This window comes from Parambassis ranga, chromosome 3, assembly GCF_900634625.1.
Source record: "Parambassis ranga chromosome 3, fParRan2.1, whole genome shotgun sequence".
NCBI classification, from domain to species: Eukaryota; Metazoa; Chordata; class Actinopteri; family Ambassidae; genus Parambassis; species Parambassis ranga.
In genome coordinates this window covers 2,291,663-2,318,947 of record NC_041024.1, presented here as the reverse complement: position 1 = coordinate 2,318,947, position 27,285 = coordinate 2,291,663, and the positions used below count along the sequence as shown (strand labels likewise).

Genomic DNA, 27,285 nt, shown 5'->3' with positions numbered 1-27,285 from the left:
CTGATGTAAAGCTCTTGTGATTTTTTTCCTGCTGGAAGCGTGGATGTAATTTTCAGCACACCTTCTCCTGTAACACCAGCTTCAGACTTTTCTCTGTCTGGATTTTTTACACCATGACAAACATCAAAGTCATAAAGAAAGCCACCAGCACGTCCCCACATCTTCAAACCCCATTTGTGAGGTTTAGCAGGCATGTAGACACATAGACGAGATCTTCAGCTGCGTGGCATTCTTCAGGAGGTTTTGCAGAGAAACTGTTCTCACAGGCTTTGTGACCATGGCCTGAGCTTCCACAGTTTATCTTTCTTTGCATCATCAGACACGCTTAGGTTGTCCTGAAAGTGAATCATTGTCAGCACTTTCAGAAAGCGATCTGGAGACATCACATCACAAACTGCAGGGAGTTTTGTCTCCATGTCCCAGTAGGCTCTCACACTGGGCACATGTACTAACCCCACATGCCTAGAACCTTCTCTCTCTCTCTGTAACATTTCATCAGTGACAAACTGTTTGACATCAGTCTGGTCAGTCACACCTGTCCTCTGTGCCTTCCTCAATAGATGCAATGAAGTCGACAGGTGGAGCCTGATATTTCTCCACCTGTACTCTTCCTTTGTGCCCTTCACTGACTCCCTGTCCTGTGTTGTCGTCTTCCTCGTCACTGCTATCTGAGCTGAGCCCATTCCTCCTCATCTTCCCCTAACTGCTCCATTTCAATTAATTGCCATCCAATATCATGTTGATGACATTTTCTAGCATTTAGTGTGTGTTTGCATTGTGGTAGGCATGATGTAAATGACATCATGTGTTGGTTAAGCCTCTCCAGCTGTCTCCTCACCTGGCAGGTCATCACAGTCAAGACAGAGGGGGAGGGCTGAGCTGTGGTCCTGTAGTCAGAGGAGACGATGGTTTCCAAATGTCATGCTGGACCACATTTGGCCCTGGACTTTGGAAACTTTCTGCAAATTTCAGTCAGAGCAGAAATATCCCCAACACAGCGTCAACAATACAACACAGACACACACCGACAAGCCTCCTGCACAACAGCACAATACAGCCATAAAGTGTTCACTACAACCACACAGTGCGAGGGATGAAATGTCAACACCGGCCAAAAACATGCATCCATGCAAAGTACCTGAAGTCACATTCAAGACTGAAAGTTAAGAATGTAAAAGCTAAAAACACACCACAATGTGCAACACTTAGACAAACACACACCACCACAGGTCATCTTTTCATGAGAGGAGAAAAGTTTCATATTTTTAAAACTTAAGATGCCTGATGGAAGAATGGACCGAGGCCACAAGGAGGAGTCCAGACCTCCAGTTGGACATTTGAAATAAACACTGCTGCCATCTAGTGGTGCATCAGAGATAAAACGATCCTCCTGTTGTGTGTGTGTGTGTGTGTGTGTGTTTGGTTTATTGACTGATGAAGCTGTGTGTACAGACAGGGTTTGTGTAAAACTCCTGATATTTATCCAGTTAGAGAAGAAGATTCCGCTCAGGAAGCAACAAACCGACCGGATCAGTGATTTACTAATGAAGTGGAAAAGCGTGGAGCAGCCATGTCAGCAGGCCTGAAGGCATCCGGCTATAAACAACGCTGCAGGTCAACTTCAGCAGGGGGAGGAGATCGAGCATGAATGTCAGTCAAACCGCACGGTTTGGAATGATCTGATCCGACACGGCTGGACTCTGTTTGACTGTCGCTAACGAGCAGATGACTCATCCAGTGGACTCACCAATTACCACTAATGAGGCAACATGAGTTTCAACATATGGATTTAACCGTCGGAAACCCTCAGTGTGAAAGGAAATTATTAGGAACAAAACCCAGCTTAGTGACAGTTTGTTTATTTTAAAAATATATAGAAACAGGACCAACAGGTGCGAACGTACAGTAACAAGAAACAGTGCAGATACACACACCTCGGTGCTGTTCAACCCAGACTGGAACCACAAATCACAGCAGCACCGTCCCCTCACACACACACATCATCACTGTACACACTGTGTTCAAATGAAAAGCCACGTTCTGTTTAATTCAGTCCATGAAATCAGAGAAAAGCAGCAGCAGTTAGTTCGTCTGTGTGCAGTGAAATGAAACCGTCCACCTCCCACTAAAAACCTTCAGTCACGCCTCTGCACCTCACCGCCACCGTCACGCTACAGCCACGCCTGCAGAGACGTTTCTAAACTCTAAATAATAAACAGTAAAACTCGAGTGGCAGCAGACGAGTTCAGCGAGCTCCAGGCCTGCTCGGTAACAATTAAAGTGCAGGTTTATGGGGAATGAGAGCGCAGAGACAACCTGTTAAAGAAGCAACACAAAAACATCCGAAACTTAAAAACACAAAATCAAATCTGGGTTAATTCTTCATATTTCTGTTCATGTTATGGTCTTGAACTAGTATTAACAGTAAAGACGGGCTCATTGTGTTTAGAGAACAGTTTTAGTTCTGACTGAGCCGACCCGGCAGCCTGACATCAACACAACTGTACAAACAAAACGAGTTATTGTTGAGTCTTTGTGACTTGTACTGCAGCTACACTTCAAATGACAGAGGTGTTAATGTAAGGAGTGAAACACTCTGAGAAAAACTAATCCAAAAAAGATGGGATTAGATGTAAATTAACAAAAAATATAAATAATTTACAAGGAAAAAAAAGATTTTTTTTTTAAAAAAAGAGAAATCTATGTAAAAATTTGAGTAGTCATAAATGTATGAGGAAACATCTCCCAAATTTATATGCAAAAAAAGGTCATTGGATGCGACATATGTCAGAAGTTTACCCCAAACAAAGTTTTTAATACAAGAAACTGAACATTATGAGGCTGAAAATCTAAAATTCTTTGAAAAATCCAATTATTAAGGAAACATTTAACTCAGACAGGGCTTTCCTGACTTTAAATAATGGCACACTGTGTCGTCTATAAAACGGAACATGTGATGAACAGAGAACTTTATTTTTCCACCTTTGTTGCGTCTTTAACGACGTACGACACCAAAGAATGACAGTAGAAGCTCTGATTGATCCTCGTGTTCAGTTCTGGTGATCAGCTGCATGAGAGTCTGGTCCCAGCACAGCCCTGAGTAGCTGCACTCAAGTCGAAGTCGCTTGTTGATGATGTCACAGTCCGTGTTCTCTATGAAGAGCCGTCCTCCAGCTGCTCGTCCTGAAAGGGGTAACTGAGTGCAGGAGCGAAGCCCTGACTGCGAGGCTGCTCGTCCAGCAGCACCAAATCCTCCACGTCTTTCCCTTTGTACCTCCGCCTGCAGATCTTTACTGTCACTTTTCGCCCCTGAAAGACTTTTAGGGCTTCTTTGGAAGCCATGGCTTTGGCAGCGGCCTCGTCGCGCCCGTACCCTGTTCCCATGTAGACAGTCTGACAGCGGATTTCACACACGTGGCCTTCTTTCTGCGTGCGACCTGCGGGGAGGCCGGTAATGTCCTTCAGCGGCACAAACACGCACGTCAGGGTCTGTTTGCACGACTCAATGCAGCTGCGCAGTATCTCGACGTGGTCCAGGTTGGGCCCGAAGCCCCCCGCCGACACCAGCTTCCACGCCACGGCCTTATAGAGGCGGTTGAAGAAGGGCTGGTGCTCTGCCGGAGCCTGAGGAAGAGGACCTGTTTTCTGACTCACCGGACGAGTGGATGTCCTCCCGGCAGGCCGACTGTCAACCTCATTAGCCCCGCATTTGGCTCTTTTCACACAGCTGTCAGCATCGCCCTCTGTAAATGACGACACAGCAGGCAGGACAGTGTTGACTGCACGAGAACCAGCACCTAATGAGACTCCAGCCTCAGGTGTGGGTGTGTAAAACAACTGCATATAGGTAATTACAGAGAATCCCTGCTGCAACAGAAATCACACTAAAATGCCTCATGGGCCATAACAAGCTCTGACAACGTGAGAGGAAGCAGAGCTGTATTAGGACTATTTAAGGTCACCAGACTTGGTTTTTACTGTATAAATACCCACAAGTATAAATACTAGGCATGGGACGGTTCAGGAAAAAAATCAGAACCGTTCGGTCGACGTGTTTCGGTCGATTCAGGACATGAGCATAAAGTAATGCAGGGAGGCGTTTTTACCACAGCACGGAGACGAGTGTTGGTAACTTGGCGTCTCTCCTTTACTAAATTTGGCGACTTTCCAAACGTTTTTTAATCTAAAGCAACTAGTGACTCTCTCTGGTGACTTTTGGAGACTGACGTGAAATCATTCTGCAGTCATACTGTCCTCGACAAGCAGCGACCGTGAGCTCAAGCAGCCGGTCACTCTCTCTGTAGCTTCACGCAGCAGGTTCAGCTGCAGGCAGAGCAGAGACCCACAGCACTCTGCGTCCAATTGTGCGCAAAGCTGCCGCTGGTCCCGTCAATGCTTACAGAGCAGGATGTAAACAGCATATTTCAAAAGTAAAAACAGAAACAAAGGCATCGGTACTGTTAGCGTTGCTTAGCTTAGCGTAGTCAACAGAGTTAAATCTATCCGACTAGCATGTCATGAGCACCGGTGGGCAAAACAACACACGCTCTCTGTCCGACAGGAGGAGTATGTGCGCACACGTGTCTGTGTGACAGCAGTGGTGAATTATAAACAACCGTGCAGACAGAATTGACATGCTGCTGTGCAAATAAGTAGAGCTGTTCTATAGGAAGGGTTTTCTTAAATGGCTTCTGTTATGATCTGGTGCTATATAGAAAATAAAAAGAAATGAAATTGACTTGATGGTAAATGTTGGATAATTAGGATGTACAATTTATGCTCATCTATGGTGTTACATGTAGAAAAAAACCTCAACATTGTGAACCGAACTGAACCGAAAACCGTGACCGTGATTTGGTGAACCGTTCCACCCCTAATAGATACACTCCATCAAATCTGTACTGTAGGTTTTGAGACATTAGCTTGTGAACCTTTGTGATTTTGACATATTATACTATGCTTCTAACGTCATTTGTCTGCCCACATGTATTTAGGTGTTTCCTGGCACTCTGTATATCCACAGAGACCTTAAATTCTTGGGTGGAAACCTGGTCGTTTATTTTCACAAATACAGATTTTAAAAAAAGGATGAAAACTAGAAACTTCATCCACATCTTGGCCACATCATAAACACTAACATGAGTGTAAACGTGCAGTGTATTACCTGCTACGGCGCTCCACTTTCCTTTGGCAGTGACTCCCGCTGTGGTGGTTTTATGAACAGGAGGATCTTGGACAACTATTCCCTCGCCCATCTCGCTGATCTTGTCCATCACAGCCTGTGGGTAGCTGGATCAGACAACAAAAACAAATCACTACTCAGGAGTAGGCTTGTGCAAAATCATATCGTGTGCAATTGATCGTCAGAAAAACTGTCACCGATTAATATTTGCCACTTATCGATTACGGCGATTAGTGCCTCGTCATGATGACGCATTTTTGTGTGCGACGTACTCTCACCATCACCCGCGCACATGTGAGCCCACAATAACAATAATGGTGGAAGGCAGCGGTGTTCAGTTAGATGATGCGGAGCAGCACGTTCCTAACATAAGTTCAACGTCTGTCACCATAAGCCGGAGCACGAAGAAAGCCGAAGAAAGAGCGACGAGGACACAACGCCGGCTACAGCTGTATATAGTGCAGCGACATGCATTAGGTGAAGTGTGGAGCGTTGGTTGTTGCCATAGTAACTGAATTTTTGCTCGTATCAAATGAATGAACTCCGATCTTTATTTACGGACTCCACAGCAAGATAGGAAACATTACAACAGCGAAGTCTCCTCCAGCAGATATTGGAAAGAATTCCACTCAGCCGAGAATCCGCGGTACGTTTAGTCATCGTGCTGCTTACGACCAAACCAAGCGCTGGAAGATTGTAACGCAGGTTGATTTGCACAGACACACATTTAAATGTGGAACTGTCCGGTTTGTTTATTTGTTTGTTTTTTCTGCTGCTGTTCAACAGTCTGAGTGAAAACATGCACTAGTCTGTGACATATTCCAGCCACAGGTTCATTTGCGCAGACACATTTTTAACTTTAATAATCACTGATGTGACTTTTCTAAACTTATTTGTCTATTTGTCTGTTTAATTTTAATGTCGACATGCTTTGTGACCTTAAGATAAAAACATTTGAAGGACAAAGTTACTTTAAATGTTTGCTTCATTATTATTTTGAAGCAGTTTGTGCCTCAATATTATCAATACATATTTCCATGGCTGGTTGGTGCCTAATCACCAGCTTAGCCTGTTAGAATGAAGTAGTTAACTTGACTGATGATTTGTCGGTATCATGCTAGAACACTGTGCCAATTTAGAGTCAAAAACATGTCGGTGCAACTGTCATCAATTAATCGTCAAATTAATCGTTATTGGCTAAATGCCACAATTAATCGTGATTCATTTTTTTGCCAATATCGCCCAACCCTACTCAGGAGTCCTCATTTCTTAACTTTCTCAAGGTTTTGTTTGGTCCCTGGGTCTGTGTCCTACCTGCAGCCCAGGAAGACGTGATTTGTCCAGACCATGGACAGAGACAGCAGCCTGTCCAAACTGCTGCTGCTGGGGACACCTGGCTTCACTGTGGGGAAAGCCTCCATGTTCCTCAGGATGAACTCTCTCCTGGCACACCACTGCTTGTTGCTCTCACAGTAGCCCCGGAATGTATCCACCCACTGGGACAGCTGCGGGTTCTGGTCCAGGTACTCTGAAACGATGTCCTCTCCGCTCCTCTCCCCCGCCATCCCTGTGTTAAAACATACTACAGGTTATGAGAGCGGAACAGAAAACACAGTCACACCTTTATGTGTGTGTTTAGTATTTGTAACACTTAAGCTAGCTTGTTTCGATCTATTTCAGTGTAACCCTTCACAGAAGACTACGCACGGTGGTGTCCTGTTCTCACTAACCTGTGTGTCTGTTGTCTAATGTTAGTTAAGCTAACTAGTGATTGTTTTTTCAGACTGACAAACTAACAACGTGTAGCACAGTTTATCCGAGTACATTTAACCACACCAGTAAACACACAGCATCAAGCGCAATAATAACAACAATAGCAAAACACTGACTGCGTCAACACTTTGTATTAATTCCGTATTTTATGCGGTAACTACGACATACCAAGCTCTCCTTTGCGATGTGTTGCTAGCTAGCTACATGACCAACTGGTGACGCATGCCTGGTGACTACACCTGTTTCCGGAAGAAACTACATTTCCCATACGATGGGTGAAACAGCTACAGGTAGCTAACATAAGCTTCGTGTTTTACATACCTCTCATGGGTCATTTAAATCCAAAAAGAAGAGTTATGTTTCTCACTTGGCTGTTAGCACGACAACGTAGGTAAGAGTGAAAACGACAGAGGCTAACAGGCTGCTGCTGCTAACAGTTATTCCCATGATGCTTTGCGCGCCTACGCAATCAACCCGCGACAGCTCGGGCGGCGGATGCTCGTTTTGGTGGATGAATGGAAGAATATTAACTATAAACAGAGAGAATATCAGCTTTAATCTGTCAAAATTAGATTAACATGATTCACGAGCTGTTACTGGCGCTGAGTGGATACCCCGGGACGATATTTACATGGAACAAACGAACAGGTTTACAGGTAAACACACTGCAGCTCTTTCACGTATTATTATTTCTGATTAAACATGCTAGCTAAAACTGGTTGCACTTGTATTTATATACAGTAAATATATAATTTAGTCATGTGGTGTTACTGGTAGGCCGCCTGCTGCTAGTATAAGCAGGGTGTGACAAAGTTAGAGTCGCCAAAATCAATTTATTTAGCGTCACAATGAAGCAGCTTAATCAAATAATAGCTTCCAAAACAGATATAGATTTTTCCATATCAAAGTAGAACTACTTATTTTTCATAATAACAGTTTCATGTTTGACTCAGGTGTCCCAGGACCTACCCTTCCTTCACCCCAGTGAGACCAGTGTCCTGAACCGGGTCTGTAAACTGGGCTCCGACTACATCCGCTTTACAGAGTTTATAGAGCAGCACACAGGTCATGTACATCAACAAGTGAGTCCATGGTGCCACAGTTGCATCGTTTATTTCTACTGTTGGTATTTGACCATGTAATTTTCTCTAAATCCCAAGTTTTCTTGGGATTTTTTACATCACTTTTGTTTTATTAATACATTTATTTTAACATGATACTCACACTCTGTTCGTAGGAACATCACACGAGTCAGCCCAACCAGACCGGGCTGCATGGGATTTACTTGCGGGCCTTCTGCACAGGGTTGGACTCCATGCTGCAGCCCTACAGACAGGCCCTGCTGGACCTCGAACAGGAGGTAAACTGAAAATACAGCTGACGACAATGAATGACCACGCCTGTGAAACTGTGATCCTTTAATATGTGTGTGTGTTTCAGTTCCTCGGAGACCCACATCTGACCATATCCCATGTGAACTATAAACTCGACCAGGTAAAGAATAAATAATACCTAAAAAGAAAACATTTTTTAATGAAACACACCAGTTTAACTCTCTGCTTTTTACAATGAAGTTCCAGTTGCTGTTTCCATCTGTGATGGTGGTGGTAGAGACTATAAAATCACAGAAGGTATGGATTTTCTTTCACAGATGATCAATATTTGATATATTAAACACTTCGCTGTCATTTCCAAGTCTACTCTGTATTGGCTTAAACATGATTTTGAGGTCAAAAATTCATTAAATGATCTATTTATACATGTTTGGTAGTCAAACAATGCTCGGAGTAACTACTCCTTTCTGAATGAAGTAAAAACTGACTTTTGTACCTGCTGTAGATCCACGGCTGCCAGATCCTGGAGACTGTGTACAAGCACAGTTGTGGGGGGCTTCCTCCTGTCCGCATGGCCTTAGAAAAGTAAGTCAGCTCTGTTCCACAGTTGTGCTCATGTTGTTGCGGTGAGGCAGCAGAGAATGTAAACTGCACCAAATCCAGCAAGTACCCGCAGTGTATTTTCATTTGCACATTATTTCCCATCATAATTCACATCCCTTTGTCTGTTTTGCAGGATTTTGGCAGTGTGTCATGGCGTGATGTACAAACAGCTAGCAGCCTGGATGTTGCACGGACTGCTGCTGGACCAGAGTGAGGAGTTCTTTGTGAAGCAGGGCCCCAGTGCAGGTGGAGCGGCTGCCAACCAAGAGGAGGAGGAGGAGGACCTGGGACTGGGAGGGCTGAGCGGGAAACAGCTCAGAGAACTGCAGGACCTGGTGAGAACCACAATCAGACACCCCAGCAGAGCTGAGGACATGTTTCTGTAACAAGTCTTAAATGTTTGTATGCAGAGGCTGATTGAAGAGGAGAACATGCTGGCCCCGTCTCTCCAGCAGTTCTCCCTGCGCACAGAGATGCTGCCGTCTTACATTCCCATCCGGGTGGCTGAGAAGATCCTGTTTGTGGGAGAATCCGTCCAGATGTTTGAAAACCACAACCACAGCCCGTCCAGAGCTGGTATGTCTGTCTGTCTCATTGAAGTCCTGCAGTGGTTTTCTTTGTGTCACTAACACACACTGTTGATCTCAGGCTCCATCCTGAAACATCAGGAGGACTTGTTTGCTGTGGAGCTGCACAGACTCAAACAGCAACCTCTTTTCAGCCTGGTGGATTTTGAAAATTTGATTGATCGCATCAGAAGCACCGTGGCAGAGGTGAGATCAGGTGGTGATTCCTTCTTCCTGCTACCAAAAGGAAAGAGAAATCCTGACAATATCTTATTGACTTGCAGCATCTGTGGACGTTGATGGTGGAAGAGGCAGACCTGCTGGAACAGCTCAAGGTGTGTGCTGATCCCGCTTTGTCCTGGATCAATAAGTGGCGAGATGAGCAGTCATGAGTCATTTGTGTGTGTTTTTTCAGATCATTAAGGACTTCTACTTGTTGGGTCGTGGAGAGCTTTACCAGGTTTTCATTGACCTTGCGCAGCACATGCTGAAGACGCCTCCAACAGCCGTCACCGAGCACGGTCAGTAACAGTGTGAATGCACTCCATATACCTAAACAGGTGGGAGTGGAAGGAGCAGGAGTGCAGGAACGACTTCATGGAGTCACAGTAACAGGTACTGCGTTAGAGAAAACCAGCATGTGATACATCTCCACAGATGTAAACGTGGCGTTCCAGCAGGCGGCTCACAAGGTGCTACTTGATGATGACAACCTCCTGCCTCTGCTGCATCTCACTGTGGACTACCAGGGCAAAGACTGCAAAGGTGAGTTCATACTGTGGACGACTTTTCGAAAATTGTTTCCATCTTCTTTGCTTGTTTGGTGCCATCCAGTGGTTTTATAGTTGAACTGCAGCCCTGAATGACAGAAGTGTTGCTGGATGATTATGTGACCATTTGTTGCATGGAGCAGCACTGACTCCTTGTTGTCTGTGTAATTTTTTTTTTTTTTCAGAGGCATTAGGGCCAAGAGATGGAGCCACTCCCCCACAGGACACCTCCCCTCGTGAGGTTCCTCCAACAGGCTGGGCAGCTCTCGGCCTTACCTACAAGGTGCAGTGGCCTCTGCACATCCTCTTCACTCCTGCTGTTCTTGAGAAGTGTGTACATGGTTCCTCCTCAGTACTGCAGTTTTTGTATATTCGTTTTGAGTTGCCTCACCACCCTCTCCTCCTCCTCCATGGTCAGGTACAATGTTGTGTTCAGGTACCTGCTGAGCTTGCGGCGCGTGCAGTCACAGCTGCAGCACTGCTGGGCTCTGCAGATGCAGAGGAAACATCTCAAGTCCAACCAGACGGATGCTGCAAAATGGAGACTGCGCAACCACATGGCGTTCCTGATCGACAACCTGCAGTACTATCTGCAGGTCAGAGTGTGTGTCACGACATATATGATCTGACATTCTAATCCGAAAAAGGGACTTTTCTCAGTATATATTTTTGCTACAAATTGACCATTTAAATGATCAAATTAAATAAAACTAATAGTAATATTTAAGGTATACTGGAAGGACACTGAATGACTTAAAAATCAATGTCACTGGTCTGTGTCTCAGTACGTTTGTCTTTGTGCGAGCTTTATGCATCACACACTGTTTAAATTCTCTCTGACTGAAGCGTCGGCTCGGTTGTCGTCCTGCGTTTGTCTCCAGGTGGATGTCCTGGAGTCTCAGTTCTCTCAGCTACTTCAGCAGATTAACTCTACCAGAGACTTTGAGAGCATCAGACTGGCCCACGACCACTTCCTCAGCAACCTGCTCGCCCAGTCCTTCATCCTCCTGAAGCCCGTATGAATCCGTTAACGTATTCAGTTGCTAATATTCATCACCTGATTTAAAACTAACAAACATCTGTCCTCAGGTGTTCCACTGTCTGAACGAGATCCTGGAGCTTTGTCACAACTTCTGCTCTCTGGTCAGTCAAAGTGTGTCCACGCTGGACGACAGGGGGACCGCTCAGCTGGACATCCTGGTCAAGGTGAAGTCTGACTCTTTGTTTGTCTCATGTTGGAAAGATTTCTTTTGTGGCGCTAACACTGAGAACTTCTAGGGCTTCAGACGGCAGTCGTCGCTGCTGTTTAAAATCCTTTCGAGCGTGAGGAACCATCAGATAAACTCTGACCTGGCTCAGCTGTTACTGCGACTGGACTACAACAAATACTACACCCAGGCTGGAGGCACCCTGGGCAGGTAGGACAGAGAATACCACCACATACCAATAAATTCAGTCTAATCTCAAAATATAAAACTGGTGCAGAAACCTCAGAGAGCTCACCTGAAAGCACATAAATCTTTCTCTTTAGTGTTTAAGAAGAGGACCAACACTCACACTGAACAGAAGAAACTCCCATCAACTCTTTGACATCCTCAGAACACTGTCAGTGCCTGCATCATATCCTCATCTATAACTTCTCACTTCACTCTTGTGGTATCCAGCCATGCACTGAGGCAAACAAACCAGAAAAGAACAGCAAGACAACCTGGAATAAATAACATGTTTCTGCTTGGCTGCAGGCTAACTGTCAACGTGTTACCATGGCTGCAAGGTGAAATACCACAAGAGCTTAATGGGGAAACTGTTGTCTGGTAGATGTGTGAGCTTTCCCCTCTGGCAGTGAGTCAGGGGGCTCTTTGTATAAATTGTAAATATTAATGGATGATCATCATTCTGTGGAGAAAATAAACTAAAAGCTGTTAAAATGAAACAAGGGTCACAATTTATTATTCCATAAAAACAGACATGATAAAGGTATGTACAGCAGAAGCATGCAACAGAACTAATGCTGAACACTGAACTTGGTCGAAGGCATTTCGCACGTGTGGAGTCAAGATTATGATGAAGAGGAGGAAGAGGAGGAGGAGGAGTAGTCGTGGCGGTACTGAGGCTTACTGTGGAAACCCAGGCGCTCCCCGCAGATGAGACTCTGGATAAGCCACTCAGCAGACACCAGCGGGACTTCCTGTGATGTCACAGTTTTCTCTACCAATGGGGGACAGGCATGGTCTGTCACCACAACGTCATACTTGCCGGCAGGAATGTCTGCGGAAAAAACAAACACTCAGTGACAAAGAACAAAGTTTCTACAGCGTGCCTCGTGCTGGGGGGGGGTTCTGTACCGCAGCCGTCCTTTTCTGGCTGGAAGTGCCGGACCGACGATCCTCCACCCATGGTGATGAGCTGGGCCCAAAGCTCCACTGGGTTCTCAAATACCAGCAGGACCCGTAGGGCTTTAAACGGGCTGCACCGGGAGTGCCTGAGGAAAAAGAAAAGACTCAATAAAATCCCACAATCGAGCCTGAAAACTAAGAAAGTAAAAGCTTCAGCTCACCATTCCACTATGGCGTCATTTGGACCCACGCCGGCGGGCAGCAGGTAGTTCCTGTAGTTTAGCAGCTTGTTGTTTTTGCAACAGTCTCGCACCCACATATGGGACACACACGGCACTCCGCTGGCCAAACACTGCAGGTACTTCCTGGTACGGCAGTGCTGGTCTGCAATGAGCAGGCTCTGATAGGCTGCTTTACACTGAAGAGGGAGCAAACGTGGATAAGAAGAGCGAGTCCAGACCCGCATCCGCAAATCCTTTTACACATGCATCTCCACAGCTGGAAAACTGATGTAAGGGGGTAAAACTACAGATCTACAGTGGAGACAAACTGACCTGATGTCCAACAATATGTGTAGCTAAGGCTGAAAGAGCCCAAAATATATCAGTAGACAATCATTTCTAGTCAGGAGTCCCACAGTCTGTTCAGCCTTCAGCTGCTCACCTGTTCTTCATTGAAGTCTGGCAGGATGAAACCTCCACCTGCCTGCAGCTGTGACTCGGTGTATGCTTTGTTATAGGGGCCTGTCTGCACGTAATCTGTACCAACACAAATTGTCCATAATGATAGTATAAGACACAGACTGATCATGATTTAACTTATTACAGCAGGACATCCTGTCTATCATCTGCCTCACCTTCCTCATCGTCACTCGTGAGCTTGTTGGTCAGGCGGTCGCTCTCAGACGAGGCCGTCAGCATGAAGGCGAAGCCCATGAAGAGGGACGAGTTCTGAGGCAGCGGGCCATGAGTCTCTGCCACGTCACAGGACTGTCCGGGCAGGTCTGTGCCGCTGCCGGAGGTGTTGCACACGGCGACCCTCTGAGCTGCGGGCAGAAACACACACACTGTAACTATAAAGGGTTTTTTTCAACTTCCATTGCTGTGAAACTAAATCCTAAGAAAAACACCCGCGTGAAGCACACCATCTATCTGCCCTCCACCTGTGGACCTACACCACGGTAACACACACTATTCATTACCATGTCAGCCTCAGTGGCAGCCGGCAAACAGCAGCAGGATGGGCACAGGCCAGATGGAGGTCAAAAAGTCTTATGCTCAGTACAAAGATCACACATTACTCATTTCATATGAATAAAAACAAAATCGAACACAGTCTAAAAATGAAACATTAACATGATAAAAACATTGAATGTGATGTTTGCTAAAATAATTTTTTCTTAAAATGATTTTAGAGTCAATTATCATTATCAAAAAGTCTAAAAGTGATTCTCAAATGATGCCCGTTACTACAAACTGGCACGACTTCCTTCAGACACAGTCTGAGTTTTCGGGAGAAAGCTCGTCTCCGTACCGGCTCTGGCGCCCGCCCCCCTGCGCCCTCTCTTTGCCGGCATCCGGCTGTCCTCTGATGTCATCAGCTTCCTCTTGCTGGAGGGTCCGGGGGTCCGGGGGCTGCCGGAGGAGCTGCGGTTGGGAGTGTTCTGACCCCCAGGGGTCCCTCTGCGCCTCCTTTTCCCCTCCACCAAGTTATCTGTGGAATATAGTAAGAACACCATCATTTGCATCTGCCGACACAGTACACAATGTGTTCAGATCAGCAGTAGTTTTACCCAGACTGATGTCAGAGGCCTTGGCCAGAGGAATGGAGGGCTCATAGGGTCCGAGGCTGTGCTGCTCCCTCAGCTTGTTTCCCTGCTCCATTGACAAGATGACAGAGGTCCTGTTGTACCACTGCCTCTGTCCCTCCTTCTCCACGCTGTAGAACAGATCCTGGCCCTCCGTTTTATAGCCCTTCACCACACCTGCACACAGGACATCGTCAGAACTTTGGGGTCCACTGGCTATTCTGCAGACTACACAGTGCTGTTTGTAGATGGGCACTAAACCATCTGAGGCTCACCTATGCTGAAGTACTCATCCTCCAGCAGAGCAGTGACCTCAGTCTCCAGTGGGATGGGGTCACACAGGAGGATATCCTTCCCCGCCACCTCACACTCGTAGCCATCGTCAAACCGCAGGCGGAACGTCCCTTCACCGGCGTCTTTGATGATGCGCCCCGAGTAGAAGTAGCCATTGGACGACCACTTGGCCACCACCTGCAGGCCGACGAAGCTGCTCCCGGCCGAGCTCACCTCCTCAGGAGACGACCTGAGGGAGTCAGAGCGGCTGGGGAGCTCGGGGTCCGTGGGGCTGACAGGGAGGCGTGGGGGGAGCATGCGGCTGTAAGGTTCATCTTCTGAGGAAGACTGTGGCTGAGCCGTGAGCCTGTGCAGCGAGCCAGCACCACCCCCCCTTAAAGAAAGAGAAACAGAGTCTGGTTGCACTACAGGTAACATGAAAGGAGCACAGGAACCATTTAATCTGTGTCCACAATCAAAGACACTAGAGACACATTTGCAGCATGTTTACACAGGCAAAAATCCTGCACTCCTCAGCAAAACCAGGACTATAAATGAACTATAATCCTTTTCTGATTATTTGCTGTATAAATCTAGAAGCAAATCAATCACACCTAAAACTGATCATTGTGTGCGGAGTGAAGATATTAGTGAAAAGAGGAAAAGTGTTATTAAAGGTTGGGTGAAGCAGTCTGTCCGTGGTTTTGAGCCTCCGTGAGGACTCACCTGGACGGAGAGGAGCGGGACGGGGGTCGGCCCCTTCTAGCCCTTCCTCTAGGGGACAGCGGGACGAAGGCCCGGGACCCTGGGGTGTCATAGCCTCTGTCCATTGTGACCACTGACCCTGCCCTTTGACCCCTGTGACCCCTCTGATGCCCACCTCCCCTCCTGGGACTGCAGACACACAGAGGGGACGAACGGAGCCAGTCAGGTTGCACAGAAACTGATCTGGGAGCGCTCTCAGAATAAAAAGCACTTCCTCACTGAGGAATGAGGCCCCAGATCAATGCCTGTGACAACATGAACCTGAAACAGGCAGGAATCAGCGAATCACTGAGAAATTAGGGTGTTAGAAGGTCCAGGAAACAGTGACACAGGATTCAGCATGCAGCAAGTAGAGAGCAGAGAGACTGGGGAGAGCGTGAGCAGCAGCGTGGAGGACCAGGCAGTACCTAATGGATTTGGCCCCTCTGCTGAGCGGGATGGCGAAGTCCGGTCTGCCGATGCCGGTGCTGCTGCTCGTTCCTCCAGAGCTGTGCTGCAGGCTGGACGCCTTAGATGACAGAGAGCTGATGTCAGCCAAGTCGCCAGAGGTCACCGAGCTGCTGCCTGTGCGGCACGGGGAGACGTCACCATCCAAGACCTGGCAGTCCACCACTGGCTCCTCGCTCTCCTGGTGACGTCACAAGAGAGCGTAATGAGAAGCGTGCAGATTTCTAACAAGCTGCATACATCCGAGTTAACACAAAGAGCGTTACCTCTGTGACTTTACGATCCACCTCTTTGCCGTCCTCATAGTACACATCGGTGATGATCCGTGTGATGGTGGTCCGCACCTCTTGGATGGTGCGCACATGCCTGCGGTGAGTGGGGACAGTGGTTCTTCTAAAGGATGGAGAGTCCGGTTCCCCCTTTTGAGACAACAATAAATACTTTCAGCTGAACAACATTCACAGTCGAGCTGTTATTGTCTGAACCTCCGTCTCCGTACCCTGCCAGCTGGAGTACGCATCCCCGGGGCATCAAAGCTGGTCTGCTGGGACACAGTTCGCTGACGGAGCTGAGACACACAGAAGAGTTCAACACCAGCAAGACAGACCTCCATATGTCTCATGTGTCTCATTACAGAATTCTGTCTGTAGTGCAGGTGATGAGCACTTAGATAAAAACACTGACAAACCTTGGATGGTGTGGATGTGATGGTGTTGTCGAAGGCCTGCTGAGAAACTGCAGTCCGCCTGATATCTGTGCTATTTGCGGACGGCGGTTCTGGACCTTCAGGCGGCCCTCGGTTCACCTCAGTTGGCTCTGCAGAAGCGGGGGCGTCCTTCTGCTGTGGTGCTGCCGATGGTTCTGGCTGTGATGGCCCCGATTGGCTGTTAGGGAGACTGTTGCATCCGAGTGAGGACGTCTGAGAGCTCCTCAGAGGTGAGGCGAACAGCTCCCCCCTGGAGAGTAGGTGAAAACTGTGTAGAGCATTACGCCATCATGGTCACAGCAACAACCTCTCAAGTGCAATCTCTTTTTTTTTATTTGTTTTTATTTTCTGTCATGTCACTTAGGTGTGATCTCATGTCTTCCTTGGAAGAGTCTGAAAAAGTGCACCATTATCCATGAGCTCTCTCTCAAACAGAAAGCTTTTTAAATCTTTATCAGAAGAGGGAGAGCACAGTAACAGGAATACAACTTTCCACTCCTCATGTCCTGAGAGAATACACACCGACTGCAAAAAATATCATCCATCCCACCCCAGAATCCAGAAGTAGGTCTCACTCTCTCACAGAGACCCACTTCTGTCTATGAAAATACATTACGACAGGAGAGAGCTATTCATACTTTCCCAGGTCAAACAGACATGTGAAGCACCAGCTGATCAAACAGAGCTGAACACATGTACAGGGGAGAAATGACAATTCTGACAAATATCTAACTATTTTTAGGGTCTACATAGTCTCAGAGGATCAGAAGGATATTGTCACATATACCCATGTGAGGACATTGGTTCTTCACCACTCACACATTAGTAATGTAATACCTTAACAGAACACATGTCTGAACTTGGTACTAAAGGAACCCAGAGTGACCCAGATTTCGGAGTCTTGCTTGATAAATGGGGGGCTCTACCAGCAGGCAGAGGGACAGGAGACATAGCAAATGAGTCAAAGCTGCTGGGTTTCCCTTTAAAGCAGAAGGTTTCCAAAACAAAACTGAACAAAAGCTAATCTGCAGGAGACAAACCAGCCGTTTACACCCACCATTCAAACCTTTACTGGCTCCGTGAGATCACTTAACATTCAACAATATGTGCATACCTCACGACTGTGCTGTTGCCTCCAGGCTGACTGTCGTCCTCTGCCTCCTGCTGCCTGTGCACCTGCCTGACCCGGGTGAACACTGAGGGGCTGCTGGGAAAAACACATCAAACAAAGACTTTCATCTCAACACATGCTCAAAAATCCCAACTTCATACAACAGGTGACAATGTTTTACTCAAAAGCTTGAAAGAGGGCAATTGGATATGCTGGAGAGGATTTTTCAGCGCTCTCTAGTGGACAAATTGCGAAATTGAAGAAATTAATTCAATGGGACATTCATCAAGGTTACCTGGTTACAGACTTGGATACAGTCGTAACCTTGACAACAGATCCATCCTCCTCTGACAGCGTCGGCTCTGGAGGACAGAAATGTACGAGAGAAAGAGAGAGAGGGTGATAAGGGCGTACGTCTCCATGGATACCGTAGATGCTGCATCGGACATCAGCTCTTACTCTGCAGGCTGAAGGGCTCTGAGCTGCCCTCTTCGACGGGGGTCACGAGCTTCATCCTCAGACTCAGCTTCCCATCTCCCTTTTCTGTCACATCCTCTCTGCTCTGCCCAGATATGATGTCACTGGCGGCTATCACCACATCCGCAGAAACGTCCGCCACCACGTCGGACTTCTCGGAAAAGGAGCTGATCTCTGGATACAAAAACAAGTCGCAAATTATGTTTCGATATGTGTCTGTGAACACTCTTCATCATCCAGGTCATGTCATATCCAAGAGACTAACTGGACTCAATGCTGAGTTCACATGCCTCGATGTTAAAGTTTTGGAAGTGTGTTGATATTTGATAAACAGATCTTTTTTTGGAAAATTAACCCACCAATGGGAGTGCTGTGTCTCAGTGACTGCTTCAGCTGGTTGATGAGAGGGGGCGTGGCACCGTCAGCGGGACCAATCAGCTCACCTTCTTTTGGAAGAGTGAAGTGGAAGGAAATTTCTGTTGCAGAAACACAAAGTAGGATTATTTCTGCTTTTATGATGTGAAACAGTGAAACACTGCTGATTGTGTCTGTTCTTACCTCCTGAGCTGTCGCTCAGGCTCTTGTCTCTGAGGCCCTCTGGCTCACGTCCTGGTCTCTCAGTCTGTGACAGCCTTTTGGGAGCCTCCTCTTTCGCCTGTGATTCGTGGCCGTTGGTGGAGACTGACTCTTTGACTCTGGTTGGCTGGGAGCTGTTAGGCTGTCTGTCTATAACAACGATGATGCTGTCACTCTCCTCCTCCTCTTCCTCCTCCTCCATGGGTTCAGGAGACAGCAGCTGGCTCTGAGAGAGAACTAGAGCCACTCCTGAGGCTTCCCCTGTGGTCCCCTCCTCATCCTCCTCCTCCTCCTCTTCCATCACCATGTCCTCGTCCTTCTCTTCCACCTTATCTTCAGCTGTCTGGCTGTTACCAGTTGCTCCTTGTAGCTGTGACAGTGACCCCACAGGTGGACTCTTTGCAGCTACAGAGCTCTTCAGCACATCCGCAGCAGATATCTGAGAGAGCACAGACTGTGAGGGCAGGCTGCCGGGCGGGGAGTTGGACGGAGTCTCCTGCACACAGCTGTTAACAGTCACATCAGAGGACTCAAACTTTGGTTGAGAGCAGGACACCTCATCAGCAGTCGTCTTTACATTCACATTTTGTACATTCACAGCAGTCCCTGCTTTTCTGTGGCTGTCAGAGTCAATCTTGGCTTCCTCGCCGTGGCGTTTTAGTGTTTCAGCAGAGGTTGTAGCTTTGGAACTGGTGGCGTCTTGTGACTCTGAGGGGAGGGCCTTGTTCTCGCTCTTCGGATTACGACACACAGTCACAGAGTCACTGGTGTCGACACCAAGCGGCACATCCACCTCATCTATCTGAGTGGCCTGGCTGTCCTCCTCTATCTGGTCTGAGGTCTGCTGTGCATGTGGGTCACTGCTCTCCGTATTCACAGAGAGCTGCAAAGGCAAACTGAACAGAGCCGACTCCAGGCGCTGAGACTGCGACTCACAAGGCAACGACGCAGGCTTCCGATCAGACTGCTGCGGTGCCTCCTGGCTCTGTGTTGGGACAAAGACATCCTGAGAAAACAGATAGAGAACACTGAAAACTCATGAACACACAACACATTTATAGGAAAAAATATGGTAAATGACAAATAAACAGGCAACATCCTGTCCTCTGTTGGATGAGGATGATGGAGGATTATTAAGACATCACTCGAGCTCTGTGAAACTGCAGCTTTCTCTGTTTTCTGGTATTTTATGGTCTCAACATTTAATCAATTAAAGTGGTGCTAACATGTTCATCAATTAGGACAAAAACCTGTAAAACGACAAGAAGAATGAGGTACATACATGAGAGAACTCTGGCTGCGAGGGTACCGAAAGAGTTCGCTCCAACACAAAACCAGGGGAGTTCTGGGATACAGGAGTCGAGGCGGATGGCTGTGGCTTAGAGGCGGCCTCAGTTTCCATCGGCTCTTCCTTCTGTGACACTCTGTCATCTGGGGGTAGTGAAGTATCCATCGGTTCATCAGCACCTGACAACATAAAGAATGACATCTCTGCTCAGCCTTTTGAATTCAGCTTCTTCACCGTATGAAGCTCAAAACAACCCAGCGTGTGAAATCTGTTACCGTGTTCATTCTCTGGTCCGGTTGGGGTGCTTGGGATGATTAAAGAGTTCTGGGTGAAGTTGTCTGGGGTGGGTGCAACATAATCAACAGAATTCCTAGAAAAAAATGAACAGACACGCAACATCACGTCATTTTCTGCGCTGCGTTTATGTGGCCATGTGAGACTAACAGCAGCAGCGTGACTCACTGGGACAGACTCTCTTGCACCAGTGTCCCCTGTCCAGACAGGTGCAGCAGTCGTAGGGTTTGGGCCGGTGTGGAGGTGGGTCGGCCTGGCTGCTCTGGCTCAGATACTGTGCTGTCAACTGCAGCGCCTGAAAGCAACACAGACGTAACAGATCAATTGTGAATTTATTTCCTTTCACTGCAATCTGGCGTTGGAAAATTCTGCATGAACGTACCTGACTTGTCAGCATCAAACAGGTCCTCCTGTGAGGACGGGATCTCACAGTCCTGCTGCTCCTGCAGAACAGAAGTCTGAAGGTTCTGCGAGTGCAGCAGAACCTGGACACTCAGCTTCCTGCCAGACTGACCGAGAGACTCCGAGGAGCTGCTGGAGCTCACCTCAGACCTGGAGGGAGACAATGGAAGAAAGATTTATCACCAGACTTTACGCAGTCCAGCTGAATGTATGTAGACTTAAAAACACAACATGGGGCTGTACCTCGCTGCTTTGCTGTCCTGACTCTCTGCAGTCCTACAGCTGATGTTCTTCTCTGCTGAAGATGGAAAGAAGGACACATTCAACCTTTACTACACCCAGCTGCCATGCAGCACCAAATACATACACGTGCCTACAGCCAGCATTACAGTACAGGGCGAAGCAGGAGTGGCTCTGATCCTTGATACCTAATCTCTGTCTTTCGCTGTCTGGTTGAGGCACGACGTCTTCGTCCTGGCTGTTCATCCCCTCGCCTCGCAGATCCTGACTCTGAGAAAGCTCAAGGAAACCAAACTGGGATTCCCCTGAAGCACACAAACACGCTTGCTGTTACACATTCTGGAACGGTCTACTCTTCTTAAAACAGAGACAATGCTACAGGCTGCCTACCCTCAGACTGCACGCAGTTTGTCGTAGAGTCGGCTCCAGAATCCATTTCAGCATCCACAGACACACACCTGAAATATGAGGTGAGAACTCTTCATCACTGTCTGACACAGAGCATCATCAATCTGCAAAGACATGCCTGGGCCACACTCACTTTCTCTGCTTTGGAGGATTACAGATGTTTAAAACTTGACTCTCCTCCTGGAATTCTGAAGTAGTGTTGGTCGTTTCAAGAATGTCTGAGAAAGGAAAGGAGACATGGGTTAAATATTTTTTAAATCCTGAAGCGGTACGTTAACGTGTGACTGGGTTGACACTGACCGGGTTGAGCCTGGGAGTTGCTATCTGACTGGCTGTCAGTCTGAGAGCACCGGCTTCCTAAAGGTGAGGATATCAGTTCCTGGACAGAGACACAAACTGGGTTACTTTCCCAAAACATAGAAAATAAACCAAACTGATTAATTGTTGTCAAATGATTAGTCACAAAACAAGGCTATAAGTATCTCCAGACACATGTACCAAGGAGTAAATGTAAGCTTAAATCAATCAAGCAATTTATCTTGGCTGATTACTCACCTAACAATAAACAGCAATACTTTAACACAGGCTGCTCTCCTGCAGGATAAACATTACTTTGAGTACCTCAGAACATTGATTTGATGGTTGTTATGGTTGACTGCAGGACTTTCACCTGCACTTGTTGCCACTCTACTGTGGTACAGTCGTCTTGCATCTTACCAGGACCGGGCTGCGGGCGGTGGGCTGCAGGCTGGACAGGCGCCGGGCCAGCAGAGCTCGGTAGCTGCTATCGGGGTCGTCCTCCAGTGCAACGCTGTCCGGCTGAGAATCTTCCACGATCAGACACGGGTTCTCGGGCTGAGGCAGGCTGGAGTCCAGGTCACTTCCACCGGGATCCATGAGGTCACAGGCCGAGGACAGGAGACGAGCTGCCGATAGCTGGCTCAACAGCAGGGAAACAGCGCATGCAGCCGGTTATTGTTACCTGGAATTAGCCGGTGCTAGCATGTTAGCTAAAAGTTTAGAGGCTAACAAGATAACACTTCCGCACAACAACAACAACAACGCGTGCTGCTGTCCAGAGAGAGTCCGTCAGCTCCGAGGGAACCTCATCACACAGCTGGATGGCTACCCTTATTGATAACCCGATAAAACTATCGATTCATGTGTTTACTTTCGTAGCCATCGACTGTTTTCTACACAAACACACACACCCCCCTCTGCCTTCCTCGCGGTAAAACTTGCCAGAAGCGATCTCATTGGTCCGACAGGTGTAGTGACGTCACGCAGGAGCGATTGGTTTTATGGTTTCAGGACGTTAAAAGAGTAGAGGCGGGAGGGAGGGGATACCTGACTGTTTATCTGCTTTAAAGTATCCTAAAACCCAACGGATACACGTTTTTAAGAGGTATAAAATATATAATCTGATGATTTCTAACAAGGATAATTAGCTATATTGACCAAATAAACTATTAAACTATTCTCTTGGCACCAAACATGTTTACTACATGTGTAAATAAATATAAATATGTGTAATTTTATCATGTAGTATGAGTCTGTTTCAGTTTGTAATGTTTAATAAGTTGATTTTAGTAAAAGGCATTAACTTGTCATGTTGACTATAAGGATGCTTCAAGGTTTTCTGTGTCATTCTGTGCAGTTTCACACCCTCTGATGATAAAGTGCATATAAAGACAGAAATCTGGGCCATTCTGTCCCAGGGTGGGATCTCTGAGACCTTCACGGGTCCTCATGGGGCCTTCCCGGACTCCAGCAAAATGGGATGTAGGCTGACTTTTTCACTAGATTTCACTAAGACTCACTGAGTCTATCTTCCTGTGTGTGGTGTTTCTGTTTGTGTATCCCTTCTGCCTGTGTGTTGTGAGCACAGCAGACATTATTCTGTCTGTGTGGGTGTTTAAATAAAATCACAAAAAGCAGAGGTCAGCATGCTCTAATGACTCTTTCAACCTCGTGACGTCTGCTGGCAGAGCTGAGAATTAATGGAGGGAGCTTCAGATATTCACGACTGTCATCATCATCATCATTTGACAACCTCTGTTTCCATGGAGACACCACATTCTCCAGTAACAGCGCAGACTAAGCTGTAATGTAGGTGATCACAGAGGGGGGTACAAACACCCATAATGTGACTGAGAGCGGCAGAGAAGTGTGCTCACAAAAATGAACCACATCTGGTCTGAAGTTGGTCAGAAGCCGCATCCTGTCTCCTCTGAAGGATGCTCTGCATCAGCTGACTCTGAGAGGCGGCAAAAGGTCACAAGTCTCCATTCAGCATCATTATTTTGATGCACTTTTTATGCAGAGGTGTGTGTGTGTGTGTGTGTGCTGCTGAAGGTGTTTCCTGTCAGGCCTGAGCTCTGGTTTCCAGGAAAGCAGCATGGGTACTGACCGGCATTTCAATATGGACACACTGAAGTGGAGCCATCCAGGCTGGAAACAGTGCAATAAAGAATAATCTGCTCAATGTGTGCAGCCTGCAGTGGTTGAAATGAAACGACGAGGGGGGGATCATTCCCATCCTGCTGGATGCTGGATGGATAAGGATGGGCATCAGCCTCCTCCTGCCGCCAACCTTCACCGCAAAGTTCAGCGTTACGTCGTCATTTCTGCAGGTCGGGCTGACACCCACACTAAGAAATGCGCAGCCACAACCCAAAATGTCTAATCTGAGCCAAACCTCTGCTGGAGCCGGCACACACACACACACACACACACACACACACACACACACACACACACACACACACACACACTGGAAGCTGCTACGTCCTCTCAACATATAGAAGATTTTTCTCCTAATTAAAGAATCAAAGAGCCTTTTCTTACCTTTGTGATCAATAGGTCCACTGATCCCGGGCTGTTCTATTCGTTCCACCGTCCCGCTGGTTGCAATAATAACGCGTCCAGCATCGCTCGGTCCTGCCGTGCCTCTGTTTTGCTGAGAGAGTCGGGGTGTGGGATACACACACACGCATGGCACGTAAAGATGCAAGGGCATTTTTTAATGTAGGTACCATGCTCAGCTCTGGAGGCACACACGGCAGCAGCAGGAGGCTCATTTACAAAATATGAAAAGAATATTTTAATTTATTTATAATGGTTTTATGTGGTTTTATTTATTCTTTAGAATGAAATAGAAATGATTGTTGTCAAATCAAAAATTACTTTAGATTAAATTATTCCAAACGATCAGTAATAATAATAATAATAATAATAATAATAATAAACAAATAAATAAACAAATAGTAAAATGATGATACTTTAATCATTTCAACTGAATTAAATATAAATATTTATGTTTGTGCTGCTTGTAAAAAATGAGTTTTTGTCATGTTTTACTCCAGTTACTGTACTGAGTCATGGCTGTGAGACCCAACATGTTAATTTACTTTTAATTCAGGGCTGGTGGTACATTCAGGGGCGTGGAATCATTATATTTTTGGACTTTTCTTGACCTTTTAATCATCATTTTCCTTAGTATTATCTCTTTTTGGCAATTTAACAAAAACCTTAATCATCTTTACCCTGAACTATCTCCACAGTTTTTCCAAAATCAATGACTATAATTATAACCAGTGTAATTAGCATTAAGATCATTTTAAAATTACTCCAACATTATATAAGGAATTAAATGTGCTCTTGTAGTGCCCTTTCTTGACAGCAGAGGGCAGTAGAGGCCCTGGACAGGCTGACACTGCTGACTCACTCCTGATCAGAGACTTACACTCACAGAAGAAGAGTCAAATTAACCCCCACAGTGATCCATCACCGGAGCAGGAGAGGTCCCTGCCCGCCAGCTCACAGCCACACCTGCAACGAAGAAAACAGACTCTTCTTATTTCCCCTTAAAGCTCAGTGCTGTTCTTTAAATCTATTCAGTCTTTGTGTTGCATTGATTTCATTTGGACTTCTAGTCATGCAGGAGAGAGCGGAGGCATCGAGTTACAACCTCACAGGAGAAAACAGCCTGCATGTCACTAACAGCACTGAATGAGATGGAGATGAGAGGGTCACGGAGAAGGGATGGATGGTCGGTCGGTGGTGGGAGAGGATGTGCACTGACTTTCTCTCAGACTTGAGGCAAAGCCGCCCTGCATGTCTTCCGATGAGTCCAGTCACCTTTTGTTTTAGGTTCTTTTTACTGTTAGGACCAAAACCTGAAATCTTGTTTGTTCTTTCGGAGCTTCGTTGCAGCCTGATTCTTTGATGATTTTTGTGTAATCACAAGAAATCTTATACAGTTTAACTGTTAAATATGGAACCAGGAAGTGATTAGCTTAGCTTAGCATTAATTAATCTGGCTCTGTCCTCTGATCACTCCTCCTAACTCACTGCATATGAATCATTTGTCTCAGTTGGTGTCATATTATTATTCAGCAGAAAATCCTTTTAGCATCACTTCCCATCGTGCAGGGGACTGCAGCATCCTGTCAGGTGACAGGAAGTCTGGTAAAAGCTGACAAAAAGTTGGCATCAGACATAGAACCTTCACCAAGGATCCCTCTCTGGTTCCTGCACAACATGTAAACTACATGTGCAAGTTATTTCCACACAACTTCACAGGGGCCCTGAAGCAGCAGATGTCCCTCTGTGGGATCTATGATACAGAAGAACAGCACAGCACAGACTGGCAGCACCATGAGCATCATGGCTGTTAGATTGACGACCTTCTCCACCACGTATGAGCAGCTCCTGTGCTGCAGGAGCTCAATATTCAGATGTACCCGGCCTAAAATAACAGTTTCTCTGTGGTGACTGCCAGGCTTTGTTGTCAGTTTGTTGCTCTCTGCAGAGATAAAGTGCTGTTTTGTTCATGACGGGAACAAAGACACGTCAGTTTAGTAATCAAAGCACATTGCCTGGTACATGCAGTGACACTGATATAAATAGAACCTTTGTGTCGTCCCACAAACGTCTCGTTTCCAGCCACTTTCTGTCTGGAAGTGTAAAAACAACACTGCTACAGGTGAGTAAACTCAGCAAACCCCTGAAATTAAGGAGTCTGTCACAGTCTCATGAATATTTTCATGCATTTTAAACAAAGTTTCTGTAGAAATGACATTCATAGTTCATATAACAGGCCTCTCTTTCACATCAGTAGTGAGTGTGCTTCATATGTCAAATATATGAAATATGATTATCACTCATTCTCATATGCCTCTCCTCCTTCTGCCCAATGATGTGCTGTGACATCAAATAGCCACATAACCTGCCATCCAATCAGACGTCCACCACGCCCGGCTCTCCTCCCACCCCCCCCATCCTGCACCGTCATGGTGCCTGCTCCTGGATGCAGTTGTCATGGAGATGGAAAAGGGCTCAGCGTCCACTAGTGGCACTGTTACCATGGAAATCCCCGTCGCCGCAGCTGCCTCGGCGGAGCGGGCAGAGCCGGAGGAGTGTGTTCAGCACTTCCACGGACAGCGCCGCGCCGGACCTGCATTCCAGCACAGAGACCATCGCATGCTGATCGTGATCGGAGAGATTTCCACAGGACATCACCTGGAAGCAGCCAGGAAGCAGATCACACAAGGTAAGTCGGCTGAGGCGGTGATCCGGCTGAGAGGTGACCCGGGAAACTGTAGAATGTAAAGATGCATTCCTTCAGTTTCTGTTAAGTTAGAGTAAAAGTTTTGATTTTAAAACTTCACTACAAGCACAATAAAATACACAGAATGACAACTGATCAATAGATGTGATGTATAAATCAAGGATGCACAGTCATTTAGGTGACTGTTGATTGACTATAAGGACAAACATGGACAGCCGCCATCACGGGGATTTGGTGCCCTCCATCCTCTGGTCATTGTCCACGGACAGACCAGTAAATGTTTTCTAACCTGGGTTCTGTATTTTGCCTTGTTTCTGTATTGATCACACACATTAATCGTGTTTTTTTTTGTGTG

General features: G+C 46.7%; 4 protein-coding genes across 14 annotated transcripts in view; 2 read left to right on the top strand and 2 right to left on the bottom strand.

The window, feature by feature from the left end:
• Positions 1 to 1,843: 1,843 nt before the first annotated feature.
• On the bottom strand, positions 1,844 to 7,401 carry cdkn2aip (CDKN2A interacting protein). Of its 2 annotated transcripts, none has more exons than XM_028401383.1 (4): positions 7,277 to 7,401; positions 6,497 to 6,749; positions 5,165 to 5,289; positions 1,844 to 3,743 (listed from the first exon to the last, which is right to left on the bottom strand). In XM_028401383.1, exons 1-4 carry the CDS (start codon positions 7,281 to 7,283, stop codon positions 3,154 to 3,156), a joined length of 975 nt encoding a protein of 324 aa, XP_028257184.1. In that variant the 5' UTR covers positions 7,284 to 7,401; the 3' UTR covers positions 1,844 to 3,153. The 2 variants fall into 2 exon arrangements, with proteins under 2 accessions (XP_028257184.1, XP_028257185.1); XM_028401384.1 differs by lacking the exon at positions 7,277 to 7,401 and adding an exon at positions 7,124 to 7,211.
• Positions 7,402 to 7,431: 30 nt separating this feature from the next.
• Positions 7,432 to 12,158, top strand: tubgcp4 (tubulin gamma complex component 4). The gene is made up of 18 exons (XM_028401381.1): positions 7,432 to 7,611; positions 7,909 to 8,037; positions 8,193 to 8,315; positions 8,396 to 8,449; positions 8,530 to 8,586; positions 8,795 to 8,874; positions 9,026 to 9,227; positions 9,303 to 9,468; positions 9,541 to 9,665; positions 9,743 to 9,793; positions 9,874 to 9,979; positions 10,116 to 10,223; positions 10,414 to 10,558; positions 10,647 to 10,824; positions 11,110 to 11,244; positions 11,318 to 11,434; positions 11,507 to 11,646; positions 11,760 to 12,158. Exons 1-18 carry the CDS (start codon positions 7,534 to 7,536, stop codon positions 11,764 to 11,766), a joined length of 2,001 nt encoding a protein of 666 aa, XP_028257182.1. The 5' UTR covers positions 7,432 to 7,533; the 3' UTR covers positions 11,767 to 12,158.
• Positions 12,151 to 26,859, bottom strand: tp53bp1 (tumor protein p53 binding protein, 1). 10 transcript variants are annotated; one of them, XM_028401361.1, is made up of 31 exons: positions 26,725 to 26,859; positions 25,104 to 25,189; positions 24,206 to 24,317; positions 22,076 to 22,294; positions 21,659 to 21,737; positions 21,492 to 21,576; positions 21,341 to 21,408; positions 21,139 to 21,255; positions 20,954 to 21,008; positions 20,691 to 20,860; positions 20,477 to 20,603; positions 20,290 to 20,384; positions 20,009 to 20,193; positions 18,709 to 19,732; positions 18,510 to 18,626; positions 18,133 to 18,324; positions 17,969 to 18,035; positions 17,677 to 17,769; positions 16,545 to 16,812; positions 16,356 to 16,424; positions 16,123 to 16,275; positions 15,817 to 16,037; positions 15,371 to 15,538; positions 14,647 to 15,038; positions 14,357 to 14,548; positions 14,098 to 14,277; positions 13,421 to 13,609; positions 13,228 to 13,322; positions 12,786 to 12,982; positions 12,574 to 12,710; positions 12,151 to 12,496 (listed from the first exon to the last, which is right to left on the bottom strand). In XM_028401361.1, the coding sequence occupies exons 4-31, from the start codon at positions 22,253 to 22,255 to the stop codon at positions 12,288 to 12,290; spliced, it is 5,124 nt and encodes a 1,707-aa protein (XP_028257162.1). In that variant the 5' UTR covers positions 22,256 to 22,294; positions 24,206 to 24,317; positions 25,104 to 25,189; positions 26,725 to 26,859; the 3' UTR covers positions 12,151 to 12,287. The 10 variants fall into 10 exon arrangements, with proteins under 10 accessions (XP_028257162.1, XP_028257161.1, XP_028257165.1 ...); XM_028401360.1 differs by having other exon boundaries at positions 24,206 to 25,189; XM_028401364.1 differs by having other exon boundaries at positions 17,677 to 17,766; positions 24,206 to 25,189.
• map1aa (microtubule-associated protein 1Aa) overlaps positions 26,682 to 27,285 on the top strand; it is a 31,184-nt gene continuing 30,580 nt past the window's right edge. The window contains exon 1 of the mRNA XM_028401358.1: positions 26,682 to 26,912. Coding sequence (XP_028257159.1) covers positions 26,687 to 26,912 — 226 coding nt within the window. The 5' untranslated portion in view covers positions 26,682 to 26,686. The remainder of the gene's footprint in view (positions 26,913 to 27,285) is intronic.